The sequence below is a fragment of the Neomonachus schauinslandi genome, chromosome 1 (assembly GCF_002201575.2).
Source record: "Neomonachus schauinslandi chromosome 1, ASM220157v2, whole genome shotgun sequence".
In the NCBI taxonomy this organism is placed as follows: domain Eukaryota; kingdom Metazoa; phylum Chordata; class Mammalia; order Carnivora; family Phocidae; genus Neomonachus; species Neomonachus schauinslandi.
Genome location: NC_058403.1, coordinates 111,021,635 through 111,043,128, shown reverse-complemented (window position 1 = coordinate 111,043,128; position 21,494 = coordinate 111,021,635). Strand labels below are relative to the sequence as shown.

At 41.2% G+C, this 21,494-nt stretch overlaps 1 protein-coding gene across 1 annotated transcript in view; it reads right to left on the bottom strand.

The window, feature by feature from the left end:
* Positions 1-8,102: 8,102 nt before the first annotated feature.
* Positions 8,103-21,494, bottom strand: part of ANKUB1 (ankyrin repeat and ubiquitin domain containing 1) — a 32,774-nt gene continuing 19,382 nt past the window's right edge. Inside the window, exons 4-5 of the mRNA XM_021685978.1 lie at positions 13,763-13,877; positions 8,103-9,039 (exon numbers count right to left, since the gene is read on the bottom strand). Coding sequence (XP_021541653.1) covers positions 8,103-9,039; positions 13,763-13,877 — 1,052 coding nt within the window. The remainder of the gene's footprint in view (positions 9,040-13,762; positions 13,878-21,494) is intronic.

Sequence of the window (21,494 nt, the reverse complement as noted above, 5' to 3'; positions counted from 1 at the left end):
ACAAGTTCTTTTTATATGTTATAAACTTAGCCTCTTCATTTGTAAATGGGTGTTTTAATGATTGTTGCCTTTATGTGCCATGCAGGGCTGTTATCATGCTTAGATGAACTAATAAATTCACATTAAGAAATTGATTTTAGGGGCACCTGGGTGGCTCATTCAGTTAGTTAAGCATCTGTCTTCAGCTCGGGTCCTAGGATCCAGCCCCACATTAGGCTCCCTGCTCAGTTGGGAGTCTGCTTCTCCCTCTCTCTCTGTCCCCTCTCCATTGTGCTCTCTCTCTCTTTCACTCTATCTCAAATAAATAAAATTTTTAAAAAAGAAATTGATTTTAATGATCAAATGAAATAATAAGTTAGTGTTAAACACTTGAAAGTTTTTTAAACTGAAGCATTTATGTTTTATAGAAGATTTTATGTGCCCAAATTATTGAGAATTCCATGTGCATAATCATCCTAAAATCCATTCATCTAATGCAACAAATATTTGCTAATCCATTTATCTAACGCAACAAATATAGAGAGCAATTACTCAGAGGTTCAAGCATATGCTATGCCTTGGCAATTTGGAGATGAATAGAACAATGACCTTTCCTCTAGGAAATGACAATAAAGTGAGGGAGACAATCAAGTGAAGTAAATACAGTATGAGGAGTGATAATTCTTGAGGGTTGAACAAAATTATATGGAACCATAAAGAAAGTAGCAATTGACTATGATTCCAATAGATTCAGGTTTAGAATAAGTGTTCCAGGATATGCCTGTGCATGCTAATACTAATGCTTTACAATTGTATAACCTTGTAATTATATAAGGTCGTAAAGTCACTTCACGCTATTTTACTTCTGGGGCTAAAGTGAAGAAAGAATAAATACTCGGTATTTTTTCTGTTGATTCTGGCAGGGAACAAGGCTTCATATCAGTTGTCCTCTCACATTCTCTCCTTAACTTTCTATCTCCCTCCACCTCATCCACTTTTCTTTTCCTTTAGATTTCCCCACCTTCTTTTTCCCTTCTTAGGCATTCCAGCCTCAGAATCTTTGCACCAGCATTTCCTTGGCTGTGTTTCAATGTTAACATAAAATATTATCATCCTCTGCAAGGAATTGCAGTTCAGTTCAGCATACTGTGAAGAGAATAAAAGCATGGTGATACCCATCACTCACATAAATTGCCCTCTCATGAATCTGAGGCAGCCACAAAATGCATGAATTAGTTCCTTAGATTTTTAAATAATTATTTTAGTTTATTTATTTATTTATTTGATTGATTGATTGATTTGAGAGAGAGAGAGAGAGAGAGCATGCGAGTGAGCATGAGCAGGGGTAGGGGCAGAGGGAGAAGCAGGCTCCCCAATGAGCAGGGAGCCGGACAGACAGAAGGACGCAGGGCTGGATCCCAGGACCCTGAGATCATGACCTGAGCCTAGGGCAGATGCTAAACAGACTGAGTCACCCAGGCACCCCTAAAAAATTATTTTAGTTCACTTTTTCAATTGGATTATAAAATTCAAACAAACTGGGAAAGATAAAAAATACTTTTTGTTGAATTGCCTCAAATTGAGCACACCTAGTAACCCAGATTGAGAAATATAATATTACCAGTACCCCAGAACCTCTGCAGTGCCCTCTTCCAGTTACTATCCCCTCTTATTGTCTCTACAGTGAACTAACACCTGTACACATGCTGCTTACAACATCTCTTTGGCATCATCTTTGTATTTACTTTTACATTAACCTTCTATGTGCCCCAATCCCATAGGATCTAACTAGAAACTTAAAAGTATTTTTAAAAATGAACTTTAGGTTTTAGGTGCCTTTGATTGTTGTAACAAAGTCTGTCTTAGAAATCCTAGCAAATACCATCAAAAAATATAAAATATTTAAGAAAAATCTAACAAAAGATTTGTAAGACCCCTACCCTAAAAACTGAAACTATTGATGAGAGAAATAAAGGAAGATTTAAATAAATGGTGACATATATCATGGGTTGTGGTATTATTAAGATATTATTTGTGCTTTTTTATAGAGAATGACAAGTTTATTTAAAAATCTGTATGAAAGTGCAAAGGACCGAGAATAACTTAAACACACTTGGAAAAAGAAGAATAAAGCCAGAGTAGACATACTATCTGATTTCAAGACCAGCTGTAAAGCTATAGTAATTAAGACAGTGTGGTATTAGTATAATCATAAGTAAATAGATCAATGGAACAAAAAAGAGAGTCTGGAAATAGATCCATACATATATTGTAAATTGATTTTTGATAAAGATACCAATGTAATTCAATGAGAGAAAAGAAAGTCTTTTCAACAACTGGTACTAGAACAATTTGATAAACCTTTGGGAAAAAAATGAATCCTGACCCTCACCTCATATCACATACACAAAAATAATTCAATATGGATTACAGACCTAACATAAAAGCTAAAACATGAGGGACACCTGGGTGGCTCAGTCGGTTAAGCCTGTGCCTTCAGCTCAGGTCATGATCCCAGGGTCCTGGGATCAAGTCCCACATCGAGCTCCCCGCTCAGCAGGGAGCCTGTTTCTCCCTCTCCCTTGGCCCCCTGCTTGTGCTCTCTCTCTCTGACAAATAAATGAATAAAATCTTAAAAAAAAAAAAAGCTAAAACATGGAACTTCTAGAAGAAAACATATGAGAATATCTTCACGACTTTGGGATAAGCAGAGAGTTCTTTAAGAGGAAACAGAAGACATGAACCATAAAAGAAAAAAAATGATAAATTCTACTTCATCAAAGTTAAAAACTTTCATTCATCAAAAGGCACCATTAATAAAATGGAAAAGTGAGACACAGACTGGAAAAAAATATTTGCAATACATATATCTGACAGAGAATTTGTATCATGAGTATATAAAAATCTCCAATAAACCAATAATTAAAAGACAAATAACCCAATATTTTACATGGGCAAAACTCTTAAGTTGATACTTCACAAAAGAAGATATACAAATGACCAATAAGCACATAAAAAAGCATTCAGTATCATTAATCATCAAGGAAATGCAAATTAATACACAATGAGATGTCATTTCAAACCCACCAGAAAAACAAAATCAAAAACACTGATGACACCAAATTTTGATGAGTTTGTGGAGCAACCAGAACATCTGTACCTTGTTAATGGGCGTATAAAATCATAAAACCACTTTGGAGAACTGTTATGCAATTTCCTATAACGTTAAATGTACATTTACCCTCTTACCCAACAATTCCACTCCTAAGTATTTGCCTAAGAGAGATGAAAGCATATGTCCAGGAAAAGACTTTTACAATAATGTTCATAGCAGTTTTATTCACAATAACACAAACTGGAGGCAACCCAAATATATATACAGTTGAACAGATAAATTATGGTATGTCCATACAATGGAATATGCTAGGTAATACAAAAAATCTACAAAAGATCTGAATGAAGGAAGTACAGATATTGGAGTTATTAGATCTGGACTCCAAAAAAACTAAGAATAATATGTCCAAAACATTAGATGACAGATGAAAAATTTAATCAGAGAAGTAGAAACTGTAAAAAAAGAAAAAAAGAAAAAGAAATTAACAAATAAGAAAGCAAATATACAATCGAAAGAATTAAAAGTAATAGTTCACTGTAAAAAAACAGAAATCAGAGTAGTGGATGCCTCTACGGTATTGGGATGGACTTTGTTATAGAAGTTTGAACAGATTTTCTGGGGTAATGGAAATATTTACATCTTGATTGGGGTATTGGTTACACTGATGTATATATTTGTCAAAGCCATTAAATCTTACATTTAAGATTTGTGTAATTCACTGTATGTATCAACTTTTTTTATCGACTTTTTAAAAATTTTTATTTTATTATGTTAGTCACCATACATTACATCATTAGTTTTTGATGTAGTGTTCCATGATTCATTGGTTGCATATAATACCCAGTGCTCCATTCAATAAGTACCCTCCTTAATACCCGTCCCCAGGCTAACCCATCCCCCCACCCCCTCCCCTCTAAAACCCTCAGTTTGTTTCTCAGAGTCCATAGTCTCTCATGGTTCATCTCCCCCTCCGATTTTCCCCCTACATTTTCCCCTTCCTATTAACTTCTTTTTTTTTTTTTAACTATAATGTATTATTTGTTTCAGAGGTACAGGTCTGTGATTCATCAGTCTTACACAATTCACAGCGCTCACCATAGCACACACGCTCCCCAATGTCTATCATCCAGCCACCCCATCCCTCTCACACCCCACCACTCCAGCAACCCTCAGTTTGTTTCCTGACATTAAGAATTCCTCATATCAGTGAGATCATATGATACTTGTATTACTCTGATTGACTTATTTTGCTTAGCATAATACCCTCCAGTTCCATCCACATTGTTGCAAATGGCAAGATTTCATTTTTTTGATGGCTGCATAATATTCCATTGTATATATACACCACATCTTCTTTATCCATTCATCTGTTGATGGACATCTGGGCTCTTTCCATAGTTTGGCTATTGTGGACATTGCTGCTATAAACTTTGGGGTGCATGTACCCCTTTGGATCACTACATTTGTGTCTTTGGGGTAAATACCCAGTAGTGCAATTGCTGGGTCATAGGGTAGCTCTATTTCCTATATGTATCAATTTTTAAAAATTAATAAAAAATGATATTTTAGCAGAAGTTCAAAAGATGTCCAAGACCAGTACTTGACCTAAATGGTATTTGTAACTCTCCTAGGGACTTTCTCTATAGAGAGTTTTAAAATTTATTTATTTTTACTATGTACTAACATTCATATGGTTTAAAAAACAAAAAGCATTAAAAATAAACCCAGGAAAACAAAAACAGAGACAGAAACAGTAAAAATTCTCACCCCCCCCCATCCTTCTAGTTTTCCTACCCTGTAGGTGACTGCTCCTCTCAGTTTTTTAAGAATTCTCCAATAAACTATGTAAAAACACATGCCTGAAATGTTCACTTACAGTGATGGGAGTCGAGAAAACATGATGTTAAACATTAAATATCCTGTTGACAGTTGTGTAGCATTAGAACAGTTATTAGAAATTATAGCATTAGTTACTTGAAATATTAACATTAGAACTGAAGGTTCTGTTTGACCAGGTCTTTGTCCAAACTGGGGTTGTCATGACTTTTCAAGGCACAATTTCTGGAGGATTTTCACATGCTGTTAGGCTTCCTTGTGTAGTCAGGTTAGAAATGCTCTTTTTGGCTAGAACTCTTGCTATTCCTAACTGCTGAAGCCATCGTTTCTCTTTAAAGGCACTGCAAGAAAACAAGACAAATAATTTGTAAGGAAGTCCAATCTTGTCCCTATTTATTGCTGAAATGATAGAAATCTCTAGGTTGATTTTGTAGCTGCCGCTAGCTTATCTTGTCACACAAGATAGGTTGTAAAAATAGAAAAGAGGAATCTTTCTCAAACTAGTTCCTTGTGAAGTAGTGGAAATGATATTTTACTAGGGCAATACTAGAAATTTGGCACCCACACCTAGAAACAGAAAACCATTCAATGTTATATAGAATTATCTAGATGGAAACTTTTTCTGTCTGTTTCCCCAGGCATCCTTATACATCATATATTCCCTGTCTCCCTTCTCCTCCTTTTCCCCCACCACAAAAACATATTTTGTTCATTGATAAAATATTAAATAGCTTTTTACCAAAATGCAATGAAATTTAATGTTTTATGGTAGCTATTCTCTGGCTATATGCTAATAAAGACTTACAGATTTGAATATGATGACTCCTACTTTGTTAGGTATAAATGTGATTTACTACAGAGGGGTCCTCTGAGATTCTTTTTTTTTTTTTTTTTAAAGATTTTATTTATTTATTCATGAGAGATAGAGAGAGAGAGGCAGAGGCAGAGGGAGAAGCAGGCTCCCCACGGAGCAGGGAGCCCGATGCGGGACTCGATCCCAGGACCCTGGGATCATGACCTGAGCTGAAGGCAGACGCTTAACCGACTGAGCCACCCAGGCGTCCCGTCCTCTGAGATTCTATCCTTTGTCTTCCTCTCTCTCTGCACCCTCATCCTGGGAGGCCTTATTTACTAATTGCTTCAACTCGCATATCCTTGACTCCTAAATCCTGACCGACACTTCCAATTTCCATGTCTTTTATCTTCTTCCTAAACCTGCCCCCTTTCAGTATCTCTGCTTTAACACAGCCACTTTGCTATCTCCTCACCATCTCTCCATCTGGAAACAAACCTCAATTCCTCCTTCTCTCTCTGCTTCTACATCTAATTAGTGATCTAGTTTTGCAGATCATTGCTCAGAAATATCTGTCATATTTGGCTTTTCTCCTCTTCCCTACCTACTTCTGCTCTAGTCCAGGTCTTTATCATTCCTTGCTTCTTTTATTACAGCCTCCTAAATATACTGTAGGCCCTCCACAGCTTCAATAAGACTTCTTCCCAGTGAAGAAGTCTTCCACACATCTCCACCAGATTTGTCTTCAAAAAGAAACACAAACTGATTATGTGACTTGCCTGATTTAAAAAAAAAACCAAAAAACCAACTTCTGTGATCTTCCTACCTACTTCTAAGAAGCAGACTCTCCACTTGGGCACACAAGATGCTTCTCAATGTAGGTGCAATTTACCTTGCCAGTCTCATCTTCAGCCAGTTTCTCCCTGTCCCCTAAAATACCTTTTGCAGATCCACTTACTTCATAGAAAACTAAATTTCTCTCTGACTCCTTCACAAAACAGTGCCCTTGACCATGTTGCCACTTCTACCTGGCTCCTTTTGTCTGACAAAGTCCTTGAAATTTAAAGGGCTTTCAGTAAATCTGTGAGAAGCAATCTTGCATTAAAGTACCTTAGTGTTTCAAATATTTGAACTCTGTCCAAGTTTGCCCAATTCATCATTAATGTTCTGGATTAACTCCTTGCTTTACCTTTGCATGTTTGCGTTCTGCCTAGCACTTCACTGTGACATAATAAGCACTTTAGAATGTTTCAAAAGTGCATCCTTTGATTTCTAATGTGCATCTGTTGATAAAACTAATCAGTTTCCTATGTTTACAGCCTGATTTTAAGATGGCTATATAATTTTTTCAACCAATCATTTTCTAGTCTTTTTCTAGAATTTTAGAATATCTCTTTTTATACATTCTAGTCAGAGCTATCTCACAAATTACAAAGACTGAAGTTGGTAAGCAGTTTCTTCATCTGTCAACCTCATTGTGCTGTCCGGAATTTTACCAGTTTTAGAGCCCAAATTACTGTGACCACTAGGTGGCAACAGCTTCACTGAAATAAAGTAGAGCTGAACTAAAGACCAATACAGATAGGCAATGAAAACAATGTAGCCTTGTTTTGTTCTTTCCTTTTCATTATATTGAGTAGAGGGAAAAGCTGCTCATAAATCTATATTTCTACTGTAATATTAGCACCCAATAAGACCTCATAAGTAATGGATGGGACCTGAGATCTGATCAGAGTTGTGTTTTCAGTGAAATCTGATGACCAGTATGCAAAAGTTTATCTTATGAAATGAATATACCTGAGAAGTCCACTCCTGATACGCTTGTTTTTGTCTTTAAATGTGACAATGGATTACTTTTTAAACTGACCTAAAATATTAATATCAACTCTATCACACTGACCAGTATAGACCTTCCCCAACCAATATATCTTGCTCAGTAAGTCAAGGGAAGTCTTTATGGTTGTTCTTTTCTCTCCTTCCACTTTCATCACCATCCAGTCTTCCATGACACTTTTGATGCCTCTCTCCCACATTTCAAGTTTCCTCCCCTTCTCCCTTTAATTATAATTAACAATTTCTTATTAGTTAAAAAAAAAAGAAGAACAAGCAAGAGACCTTGTTTTTTGATACAACTCTTTGCACTGTGTCTCTTTTCTTTCTGAAAGCTTGAGGAGTCAGGTAATACACAGATTGGATTGGCCAGTAAAATGGTTTCATTTGGTCCTAGACACAAGGCTAAGATGAGGTCCTTGAAGCTGGATACTGATGCATTGGAACAACCTGTGTTACATTATATGGCATGGTAGGGCTTCATGGACCATTCCCTGCCCTAGACCTGCCCTATGAAAGGTTTGCCCTTGTATGTTTAAAGAGAAAACGTTACCTGGCCACTGCTAAGCAGTAGATGGCGTTCTCCCTTGGAGTCTTACCACTGTGCTCTGAGAAACACGCCAAGGAGGATTTGAGTAAAAAGTCAGCTCTGGGTGTTGCATAGTAAAAAGATGGGTGTGCCACTCTGGAAACTGGGGGGAGGGGGACTTGGGGGAGATATGTATTTTTTATGAGCTTTTCTTTTTTCCTAGCTGTGGCAGTAATTTTTTTCTGATGCCGTTGTTGATGTCTTTGTAATTCAGAGAATGTATTTGCATCTACCAGTGGAGGCAATTTCAAGGTTTGTTGTCTTGTGTCCTGCTGTGAAATTGCCAAAGGATTGACTGGTTTCCTGCTTGCAGTGTCTTCCCTGAGAGGCGGTAGCTTGCCCACAGTGCTTTGTGAGTCCTTGTACCTAGCCTTATTCCAGCTCTTGGAGGTCATTTTTGGTGTGGTGAAACCATCCACCATCACGGTGTCTCCAACTTTTGCCCCAAAGACCCTTGCTCCACAAAGCAGGCTTTTATTAAGGTTGTGACTCTGAGCTCTGAGGACCCACTGTTTTATTTTAATATAAATCCTCATGGGGACTGAAATTTTCGGAAAAGAAACTGTGGACCACATTTTACTCAATAAATATAATACACAGTCTTTATGCTTGTGTTTAAACGCAACAGTCAGGGGAATTTGTCCCGCTGCATTTTTACATTCCAGGCACAGCACGCTGCAGTTGACAAAGGCCTTCAGAATCAACAGTTGGCCCGCTTCTGCAGCTGCATGAATGGGGCATTTAGAGACATCTGCATGAAGGGCTTCATGGCACCATGCTCGACAGGGGTGAACACCAACAGCCTCTTCGGGCCGCACACCCTGCTTCAGGGCCCATTCAGTGAGCTCAATGTACCCATAAAAGGCGGCGATGTACAGGGCCACCTTTTTCTGATACCTGAAATAAGTAGGAGTGGGTGTTTAGTGAGTCAGCAAACTGATAAATGTAGTTACACTAAATACCCACAAAACATACTAGCTAAATGTTTATTTCTTCCTAACTTTTACATAAAATGTTTTCAGAAAACGCAAATAGTAATATATAGGTTAAACTGCACAGGTCCTGGGGCGCCTGGGCGGCTCAGTTGGTTAAACGTCTGCCTTCAGCTCAGGTCATGCTCTCAGGGTCCTGGGATCGAACCCCCTGCTCAGCGGGGAGTCTGCTTCTCCCTCTCCCTCTGCCTTTGCCCCTCCCCTCTGCTCGTGTTCTCTCTCTATCTCAAATAAATAAAGTGTTTAAAAAAAAAATAAACTGCACAGGTCCTGCTTATCCACATTATCCCCTATGCACAGGTAAATGTATCAAAGTGCTTTTCTTAGAGTGGTTTTCTTTCTCAAGAGACTCAGATGCTCAGGAAAAATATCAAGCTATCTATCTATATTTTTTTAGCAAGGGAGGGAGAGAGGGAGGGAGAGAGAATCTTAAGCCCAGCACAGAGCCTGACATAGGACTTGATCTCAAAACCCTGAGATCATCACCTGAGCCGAAATCGAGAGTCGGACCCTTAAATGACTGAGCCACCCAGGCACCCCTCAAGCTTTAGAGTAACTGGGAAAGTTTTGGAAGAAATCCGGTATGTTTTAGAAATTTGAGAGTTCTGTCTGTTTGTTTTGTCTTTTCTAACAACGGTCCTTATTTTGGGCTTCTCAAAGTCTCTACTGCTATTCTCCTCTAAACCAGTAGGTTGCGCCCCCACCAGTACTACCAGCAGTGCCATAGTCTAACTGGAGCTGCTCTTACTCCCCTCCAGTAACTTCCCCCTGCAACTGAAATCCTAACTCTTCACTTCGGCTTACAGTCTGGCCCCTGCCCCACTTCCCACAAGCCCCCCTTCCCTGTCACTGTACTACGGCCACATTGCCCTTCCTACTATCCCTACAAGACCCCATAAGGCACAAGTTGAATGACGGGTGCAGGCCGTTCAGAGGGCTAAGAATTAGGGAGGCAAACCTAGACAGGGTCCCACTAGGTATACAGTAATATATATGCAGGATATATTTGGGCACGGCTATCTGACCCCATCGTAGAGATGGAGGCAAGCTTGCCTGCTATCATCCAAAATCCACTGCATATAACTGACTATCCTCTCTCTGATTACATGCTCACCACACCATCTTTTGATGTGTACGTGGCTTCTTGTGTAAGGAAGATGACCTGCCCAGAACACGTGGGTCTCCAGGACCCACAGTTAGATTATAATTGTGGTGGTTACATTATAACTAATTAGAGCGATTACGTTAATACACTGGCATTTTGGTTCACACCTCAGTTTTTTTCCAGAATTCATTAATGCAGATCAGCATCTCTGAATGTGATCAGTTTTCTTGATTTGGGGAGAAGAGCCCCTCTTTGGGTGGACTAACTGGCCTTTGCTTTCATCCTTAGCACCGATGTTATGGAAGCTAGAGGCACTCTTGTTAACTGAGACTAACTGATTCTCTTTCCTAAATGTATCTTGTCACAGTGGCGTATGCTGCATAAGCCTGGTTTGGGCCGCTGTTACCTCTTCACTGTCACCCTGTCCCCTGCCGCCTCTATTGCTCACACTGCAACCAGGGCCAATGTTCTAAAACTCAGATCTCATCCTAGCTTTTCTCTACCTTCAATATCTTCCCAACACTGAAAATATAAAGTCCAAATTCCTTTACATTCCTATGGGTACCTGCAAGAGCTGGGCTCTTCTTACCCTTCTAGCCTCTAGCCACTACCTCTCACTCTATGATCTACCATGTGGAACTTGTTTCAGTTCCTTGAATCTATTCTCTTGCCCCTTGGGGCTCTGTACATGTGGTTCCATTTGTTTTGAAATATCTTTTTTTTTTCTCCTACCGTTTACCTAAGTACCAACCCTTTAGATCTCATCAATTGCCTTTTTTCAGGATGCTTCACCTGAACCCCTAAGTCTAGTTGGTTGTCCATACTATACATTCCCATATCGTCTTGCATTATGTCCGTGTCCTAACCCTTTCACACTGAATGGTAACAGCAACAACACCTAACATTTATGTCCTGCTTACCATGTGCCAGCCCCCCTTCTAAATTCCTATGATTACTAGGTCATGCAACCTCTAAAACAGTCCTATGAGATAGATGCAATTATTATTCTCTTTTTAGCAAACAGGAAACTGAGATACAGGATGATTATATAATTTGCCCAAGTCTACACAACTAAACACTTAGGGATGGGGCTTTGAAGCTAGGCAGAAGGCACTGGAGTTTGTGCCCCTAAACATTTTTTTTTTTTTTTAAGATTTTATTTATTTATTTTGAGAGAGAGAGAATGAGAGAGAACACATGAGAAGGGATAGGGTCAGAGGGCAAAGCAGACTCCCTGCCGAGCAGGGAGCCCGATGCGGGACTCGATCCAGGGACTCCAGGATCATGACCTGAGCCGAAGGCAGTCGCTTAACCAACTGAGCCACCCAGGCGCCCCGCCCCTAAACATTTTTCAATTTGGCTTCTGAAGGAATTGGTTACTTGTTTTCTGTTGCCCCTGCTGGACTGCAAGTTGCTGAAGGCAGGGACCATATCTTGTTTACTGCTGTATTCCTGGGATCTTGCATAGTACATGCTCAATAGGTATTTGCTGATTGGGTGACAGAATAAAAGGAGCTTTTTAGTTTGTTCGTGTGTATTTTCTGAGCTGTTAGACATATTTTCCCTCTTTTTCCCCTCCTCCCTTTGTGCCTTTCTCCATTCTGTGTGTGTGTGTGTGTGTGTGTTTAAAGCATGATGAGAAATACAGATAGTGTGGGCAGGGAGATTTCAGGCTGGGAACTGATCACCAGAGCCGATAAGGCCTAGAGCAGAGTAAGTACATGGCCCAGCTGAGTCAGCTGGGCTGTGTGCATGTGTGCATGTTGGGGACAGGGTCTGAAGCAGGCATGTGGGCACACCCCTGCTGCTCACCCTCCTTAGATTTTATCTAAAGGTTAAGTCAAGTGGAATGGTTAAGGATCTGAGCATTAGAGTTAAATTGCTGGGATTCCATATCCAGTTGTGACCTGGCTAGCTGTGTGACATTGGTCAGATTTCTTAATGTCAGTTTCCTCATCTGTTAAACATGATAAAAGAGTATCTACCTTGTAAAATTGTCATAAGTATAAGATTAGGTAATACATGTAACACAGTGTCATGTTAAAAGGTACTCAATAAATACGCACTATTAAAAGTAACGCAACACGGCAATTTCTTTGGACTTAGAGCATGAAAAAAGGGAATTATCACTATCCCCAAATAGAAATTACTTTAAAATATTGAATATTATGTAAAATTGCAAAAGCTGGTTTTCTAATCTGTCACTTCTTTTTTTATTTTTATTTTTATTTTTTAAAGATTTTATTTATTTATCTGACAGAGAGAGACACAGTGAGAGAGGGAACACAAGCAAGGGGAGTGGGAGAGGGAGAAGCGGGCTTCCCGCCGAGCAGGGAGCCCCATGTGGGGCTTGATCCCAGGACCCTGGGATCACGACCCGAGCCGAAGGCAGACGCCCAACAACTGACCCACCCAGGCACCCCTATTTTTTTTTAAGATTTTATTTATTTATTTATTTGACAGAAAGAAACAGCAAGAGGAACACAAGCCGGGGGGAGCTGAGGGAGAGGCAGGCTCTCCACTGAGCGGGGAGCCCAATGCGGGGCTTGATCCCAGGACTCTCAGATCATGACCTGAGCCAAAGGCAGCTGCTTAACACACTGAGCCACCCAGGCGCCCCTCTAATCTGTCACTTCTTAGAGCCCTTAGAGCTCTTGGTGCGTCTGTGGGCTTCTGTAAAGCATAATTAAATCACCAGAAGGGAGCACTGTCCGAAAATACCACTGAATTAAAACCTTAAGAGTAATGCAGCTTACACGTTTGGGACCCTGCTGACTGCAGAGTTATGCTAAAATGACCACCTGCAGGGTGCCTGGGTGCCTCAGTCGTTAAGTGTCTGCCTTTGGCTCAGGTCATGATCCCAGGGTCCTGGGATCGAGCCCCGCATCGGGCTCCCTGCTCCGCGGGGGGCCTGCTTCTCCCTCTCCCACCCCCTCTGCTTGTGTTCCCTCTCTCACTGTGTCTCTCTCTGTCAAATAAATACATAAAATCTTTAACAAAATAAAATAAAAATAAAATAAAATGACCACCTGCTACTCTGAGCCTACTGCCCACTGCCCCAGCCACACACGTATGGCAAAAGTATGTACAAAAGCCTTGTACTAAAAGCAATTTGAAAAATTACTTGGGAGCTTAGGAAGAGGGAGCCAGAATTTTCAGCCAATCAGTTAGCAATTAGTGCTTTTTAGAATGATTGAATATGAAGGTGGCAAGGTACTTATTCTGATAGGCTTTAAAAGTGCTGTGAAGAGTCTGATTTCCAAACCAAACTGAAGTCACTCAATTAAATAGCATTTCTTGAGGAAAGTCTACCTGAATTGCAATCCATCACCAAAGGCTGTCGGCCCTGGTGACAATCCTGACATCTTATCTCAGCAAATATCTCAATAATAATGTCTGGTTGAGACATGCTCAGTGGCACTTGCATGGTGCAGCAACCCAGCTATAGAGTGAATTGCAGACTCAACGTCCTATAGAAGTTTAGTAAAAAGTACTTAATTTAGCATTTGCTTTATCTCCGTACTTGAGTACTGGTCCTTCAGTCGATAAATAGCGTTGGACTTTAAGTTTTTGTCCCAGAAGACAACCCATCAAAAATTCCTTCCATCCATCCCAGACGTCCAAACGAAGTGTCGTGCCTGTGGATCAAGAGAGGCCGTTAATGGTTCCAGTCCATCACTGTGGTTTGGCAATCCATAAAACTTCTAAGGATAGCTTTTTTCCAAGCAGAGGCATAAGCTAGATGCAAACTGAAAAGTAACCTTGGAATAAGTAGACAGGGATGCTATTTTCAGCTTAGGCCTGCATTGACTTGAAAAGCCATTTAGCTTCTGTGCACTTCCATTTTCTCATCTGCACGGTGATTGCATATAATGCTGAAATGTTTTCTACAGTTATCTTAAAACAGTCCTGTGGACATTGATTCCATGCTGATATATACATCACCATGTAAACTAAAACCATTATATTGGAAGAGGAAACTAAAGAAACTGTGGCAGGACTAATGGGCTTTTGGGGCCTTTAGCTCACAAGCAGGCTGTGGGTGGAGTTGAATGATCCTTCCATGTTTTTTTGTTTTTGAAGATTTTGTTTATTTATTTGACAGAGAGAGAGAGAGCACAGCAGTGGGGAGCAGCAGGCAGAGGCAGAGGGAGAAGCAGACTCCCCAGGGAGCAGGGAGCCCAATGTAGGGCTTAATCCCAGGACCCCGGGATCATGACCTGAGCGGAAGGCAGATGCTTAACTGACCGAGCCACCCAGGTACCCCTGATCCTTTCATTTTATCCATCGCAGAATAGCCATTCTGTGTAATTACACAAAAGTAATATGTTCATTGCTGCTGGAGAATTTGTCACTTACCCTCTCCTGGTCTACTCTCTGTGGCACCACATTCCCTTTCTTCTTCTGGGTGGTGTTTTTCAGGAGTCTTCTTTCTTCAGCCTTCTCTTCTCTTTACACATTCCCTCAGGATAAAACCCAATCTCCTTCCTATCTGGCCTTCCCTCATCTCTCATCTCCCTCCAGCCTGCCTCACTCCCTCCGTTCCAGCCACTTTGACCTTTCGCCTGGCCTTCAGATACGCCAAGTCCACTCCATCTCAAGACCTAAGGATATAATTTCTTTTGCTTCAAAGAGTGTTATTCCAGATTTTCACAGGACAGTGTCCTTATTCAGTTTTCAATTCAAGCATCATGTCCTCATAGAGGACCCTCTTGGCCCCCACTGCCTTCCCCAACTGCATTATTTTTTATCCTATGACCTAATTTTAACTTCTTCATAGCTCCTATCATCAGTATTTGAAATCATTTTTCTTGTTTGGAGACTTTTTTTTCATGTCCCCACTAAAAAGAAAGCTCCTTCAAGACTTGCCACACAACCTGGCACTTGGTGCGTGCTCATTAAATACTTGTTGGCTGACTAACAGGCAATCTCAGGGACCCTACTGGCTTCACTGACCACCCACGTGGCATTCATTCCCAAGTCCAAACCTCCACACCAGGCTTCTGCTCCAGCTCCAGATTCCCCCTGCTGGGACATCACCATCTAAGGGATTGCACTATGACCCCATTGTTCTGAAAGACAACTCGTCATCCTTCATCTCAGGTGGTAGCACCACTATCTTCCTTATTACCTCAGCTAGATATTTAGGAGTTGGTCCTCGTCCTTCCCATTCTCATGCCCTACATCTGTACAATAGCTAAGGCCTGTAAAGTTTATCTCATGAAAGTTTAAGAACCATTTCCTTTCCTCCGTCTTACTAGCTCCACCCTATTTCAGGCCTCCATGATCTTTCACATAAATCTACTTCTGGAAGCTCCCACCAGCCTCCCCACATCTTTATTCTGGTCTCTGCTCAAATGTCATCTCCTCCTCTGGGTGACCATCTAAAACAGCCTCCCCCCACCACATTACCACATAACTCTCTGTTACTATATCCTGTTTTTTTTTTTTTACTTTAGAGTTCTTATTTCTATTTAAAATTCACTGTTTTCCTGTTTCCTTAATGATGCTTACGTTTCCCACTGAGCTGCAAGCTTCAAGAGGGTAGGATATCTTGCTATTCTTGCTCACACTGTTTTGTTTTGTTTTGTTTTGTTAAGATTTATTTATTTGACAGAGAGAGAGACAGTGAGAGAGGAAACACAAGCAGGGGGAGTGGGAGAGGGAGAAGCAGGCTTCCCGTGCAGCAGAGAGCCCGATGCAGGACTCGATCCCAGGACCCTGGGATCATGACCCGAGCCGAAGGCAGACACCCAACCGACTGAGCCACCCAGGTGCCCCCTTGCTCACACTGTTATGTCCACTTTCCTCAATGGTGCCTGGCTCATGGTAGATATCAGTAAATATTTGTTGAATGAAATTCTACCCTAGTCCCCAAATCCATTTTGGACACGTACTGCCCTCTTCACCCTTAGCAGCCCAGGAGGCTGTCCTGCACTTCTGTGTGCACACCAGTCTATTTCTGGCCTTGGAGCTTCTTCTTTTGCTGCTCTTTTGGTGTCTGAATTCTTGTGATTCTTCCCCACACCCTCCTACCAGTAGTTTATGATGCAGCATAAACTGGTATCACCTCCTCCGGGAAGCTCTTCTTAAATATGTCATTGTCTCACCTCTGCAAGTAGTTAGAAGGATCACTCAACTGGCTACCATAATGTATGTTGAAACTCTTTATCATTGAAAATACATTTCTAGGGGTGCCTAGGTGGCTCAGCTGGTTAAGCGTCTGCCTTAGGCTCAAGTCATGATCCCAGGGTCCTGGGATTGAGCCCGGCATTGGGATCCTGGCCCCATGGGGAGCCTGCTTCTCCTACGCCATCTGCCTGCCGCTCCCCCTGCTTGTGCTCTCTCTCTCTCTCTCTCTGTGTCAAATAAATAAAAATCTTTAAAAAAAAAAGGACAGTACCTTTCTGCTTTGGAATTGCTAGTTTGTAAACACTAATGGAGAACTCTTTGAGCCCAAGCATCATGTCTCATCCAGTCTGGGGGCTCTGTTCTAGTTATGCTTTTGGGTTGCAAGGAGGCCCTCAAGAAAATGGGATTTATTATACTGAGACAATGGCCAGATCTGTTGTACATTAGGAACAAAGGGACCTCTCAAGATGGGCCACTCCCCTTCTCTCCCATGGGCTCCAGGATCTCTCTGTCTCTCAAGCCCTCTATATCTCTGTGTCTTCTCCCTTTCTCTGCTGACAGGCTGCCCTGTGGCTCCCTTACAGGTTCTGTCCTACCGTAACTGAGGTCTGCATGCAACATCGCTTTGGCCACGACCCAACCTTTCTTCATGGCACCATGCATTTTCTGCCCATACTGGTAACCAGTTTTGTCTCTCTATATTTCCCAGTTTGAATTCACAAGACTAATGATAATTAATAATAATAATATATTGGGTATGGGGCGCCTGGGTGGCTCAGATGGTTAAGCGTCTGCCTTCGGCTCAGGTCATGATCCCAGGGTCCTGGGATCGAGTCCCACATTGGGCTCCCGGCTCAGCGGGGAGCCTGCTTCTCCCTCTGACCCTCTCCCCTCTCATGCTGTTTCTCTCTCGCTCGCTCTCTAAAAAATAAATAGAATCTTAAAAAAAATATATATATATTGAGTATGAATAGCTAATATTCGCTGAATGCTTATTATATGCTCAACATTATTCTAAGTACTTTACATGAATAAGCTAATTTAAAATTTACGACAATCCTAAGTGTGGTTTGTATTATTCTCTCCATTTGACAGTTGAGGAAACTGAGGCACTATGAGATTAAGTAACTTGCCTGGGTTTTACATACCCAGTAAGTACTGGAATCAGGAGTTGTACCTAGGCAATCTGGCTCTTGTGCCTACATTCCTGTCCTCTAAGTTATCTTTGCCTCTGAGCGAGAATTTAATTGACTGATGTCATTGGACAATCTGTAGATTTGCTGGCTGCCTTTGAATCAGTCTGATGACATTGGCAGTAGGACCTGGGGGCATATTCATGACTTTGCTTATCCATACATATCCTCAGACTCAGACACATAATAGGTTCATAATAAATACTTACTGGTATTTATCATCCTTGACACCATAGATTTCGTTTCTCTAAAGCTTCTTGCTGTACTTAATTTTCTTATTTAAAGGTTTGATTCCTATGGGTAACATTGAAAACAAGGGACTTTAAACACTGTTCAAATTGCATTTATTTCATCTCCTGACTTAAATGATTTGCTGTGTTTGTAGTTTACTATAAAAATTACCCACAGATGAGTATTAAAAAGCTTGCTTGGCACTGTACCCCAGCCTCCTTGGTCCTCCACAGCTGAGGCCACACAGCCTCCATTTTGAAGAACCAGCCAAGCTTTAGGCCCAGAGAATGATCTTAATTCCAGTAAGAGGGAATATGTTAAGATTCCAGGCTCAGGTGGGAAATTGGTGTTCCTGTTCATCCTGTGTGGCTATTGTCTCAGTTCTAATAACTTGCCCTGTTCCTCCTGACCAAGCTCCCGCCTTGTGCCCCAGAACATGAGTGCCTATATCCTACCCTACCTTTTGGGTTTTAGAACTGAGGTCCATCTGTCTCTGAGCCTAGAACTGAAGTTCCTACTCTGAACCCCAATCTCTGGGGTTAGATTTCTGTTACATGTTGTCAGAGCCTCTGATGTCAACAACCAGCTTGTCTAGTTTTTCACCTCTTGTGTCATTCCTTTATTTATTCATTCGCTACCTTGATGCTCTGCTATGGTTCATTCACCCACCAGGTCCCTGCTAGGTCTCCCTGAGGTCAACTTCTGCCTTCCTGCATCTAGTTGCAGAGTGATCTGCCTGCCTATCCCAGGGCTCCCACCGGCAGGACTTACTTGAGACTAACTTCCCTCTTCCTGGCCCATCTGCCCTTCCCTAAGTGGTTGTCTAGTCTCAGGATCTCAGCTCTTCCGAGCTCAACCTGTCCACTGTTGATGAGCCCTGATTTTGAAAACACCAGAGAAGCCTATATGATTTAAATCCACATCAGCAGGAGGACACCTCCCTCGAGCTCTGTATTTTATTCTGCTTTAATTCCCTATCTGGGAGCAATTGTTACAGGTTTTGTAATTATCAATTTCAGTTCCTTGCAATGAAGCAGTCCTAATTTCTCAAAGAACAAAGGTAACAATGGCTGGTTTTTCTCTTAATGCTCAACTTTTGAATATCCAGAGAACTTCTTTTCTTTTTTTTTTATTTTTAAAGATTTTATTTATTTTTGTGAGAGAGAGGGAGAAAGAGAATGAGCACAAGCGGGGGAAGGGGCAGAGGGAGAAGAAGGCTCCCCAATGAGCAAGGAGCCTGATGGGGGACTTGATCCCAGGACCCTGGGATCATGACCTGAGCCAAAGGCAGGTGCTTAACTGACTGAGCAACCCAGGTGCCTTATCCAGAGAACTTCTAAACAAGTTAACCAGCACCATTTATTGGATAATCCTTCCATCCCAATTGGTTTGTAATGCCTCTTTTGTCACATGTTAAATTCCTTTGTAAGCTTAGGAATTCTGTTGGAAAATAGAAATTTACTTGGAAAATGCTACATTGCTGCAGAAAATACAACTAAAATCTAAAACTGAAAGGGAAGTAAAACTAATGAGACTTAAACTTTAGGGCCTTTCACTACATGAGTTTTTAAATTCTCTATTCTTAATTTTGGATTTTTTTTTAAAGATTGTATATATCTACAAAACCTGGATCTGCTCACTTTCTACTTGCAAACCCATCACCGTGCCAAGCCATGCAGGAAAGCGGGTATGAGCAACAACACCCATTCTAGGGAATTGTCTCCAACCTCTACGCATGTGGTCCTTGTATCCCTGGTGGGGGGTTACTTACTTTGAGGTCAATATCTGCCTATCTGATTTGAGATTTTTTCTTCCTGAATAGGGAAATCATTTCTCTGGTATGAGTTTCCCCTAATGGGAAACAAAACATTGATCAGAACTTAAAGAGTACCAATAAAAGTAGATATCGATAAAAGCATTCTGGGTTGGCAGTATAAATTGTTGGAAAGAACCCAATCCTGAGTGTGTGATTACCATTTCTTGGCAATATGACCTTGAGCAGGTCACTTCTCTGAGCCTGTTTTCTCACTTGTAAAAGGAATTAAAATAACATGGTAGATCTCAAAGGGGTCTAAAGGTTGGTAGAGGGGCCTTGGAGCCAGCTGAGATTTCAGGGTCTGAACTGCCAGGACTCTGCTCCTGGAATAGTCTCTCAGATGTGATTGCTCATTCTGGCCATGAATACATGCCGTGAGGCATTTACCATTGGCATATACCAATGACAGCATTCTGTAAAGGAAAGGCATTCATTCATTCACTCATTATGCACACCTTATTCCAGAAGGGATTAATGTCAGTTTTTAAGCATATAGAAAATATAGACAGAGTAATTAGCAGACAAGCATGTAGGTAGATAAGCAAGAGGAAAGCGAAAGTCAGGATAGAGATTTAAGAACTAGAAATGAGGCTAAAATGAATATTTGTCCCATATACAGTGGTACGAGAAAAGGTGTGCATGTGTGTGTGTGTGTGTTGGACCTATATGATACGCCACTAAGCTTCAGGTCCCAAAATCACATATATTAGGGAATGTTTAGCTTTGATAAGTTCTTGATAACTTAATCATTAAATATTCTATCACCAAAAAATCCCTTTATCCTCTTATTGCATATCTTCTTAATCCCTGCAATCCTTCTGTCTCCATCTACTTTATTAAAACTGCTCTATCTGGGTTCACCAATGACCTTTAGGCCAAATCAAAAGGTTTTTCTCCGACATTGTCTTTGACCTTTTACCAGCCCCCTAAAAGCCGTTTCTGTCATCTGGGACAATGCAAAGTCCCACTTTTCGTCCCACCTCTGACAGCTTTGCATGTCTAGGTTTCTGACTCCTATTCTGTCTATTTGCCCTGACTTCACCATGTCCTGACTACTGGCCCTTGGCCCCTGACATGTTCCTCTCTGTATATACTCTCTAAGGAAAGCACCTCTAACAGGGCTTACTTCCCTGACTCCATGGTGGGGTGCCTACAGCAATATCTGCTAACCAGACCCATCACTAAGCCCTCACTCCACGTTTGTCATGGAGGAGAATCGGAAGATGTCAGTTGGACTTACAGCTTTGCCACTAATTAGCAGGGTAACTTTTAGGGGAAAAAAATATATACTCTCAGCATTTCTTTATATCTAAAGTTTAGTACCCAAAGCATAAGCTCCTTTTCCCAATTTCACCACCACGGTCCTAGTGTCAGAGCCTTGGTGCCTCCCTCTTCTTAAATGTGATTCAGCCTGACATCCTGTCTCTACTTTCTGGGTTTCTCAGATTTGTCTCTCTCTTCCATTGCTAGTGGAATTAGTTAATACTGGGATTCTCAAAAGTGCCTGTTGGCATATCACCTTGCTTCTCCCCCTCACTCCTTTCTGTATTTCATGCTGCTTGCTACCAGATTAAACTTCTGTTAAAACACTTCTGTTCCAGAATGTACATGGCTCTGGTTGTGAGCATATGAATCCTGTGCTCTGTTGCCTCAGCCTTAAGACCCTTCTCCATCTGACCCCAGTTGTGTTTCCGATTGGTCTCAGTGAGGCTCCTCCACTTTTCAGAAGTCTGCTGCTATTTGTCTTCCCTGGAGTAAGCCCATGTTCATGAACCTGTAGTTTGTGTTTTTCTCCTGGCCTAGAAGCCTGCAGTGTCTTCCCTTTCAGATTTCCATATTTCCCGCATCTTTGTGTGCTCACGCCCAGCACTCTCCAGAATACC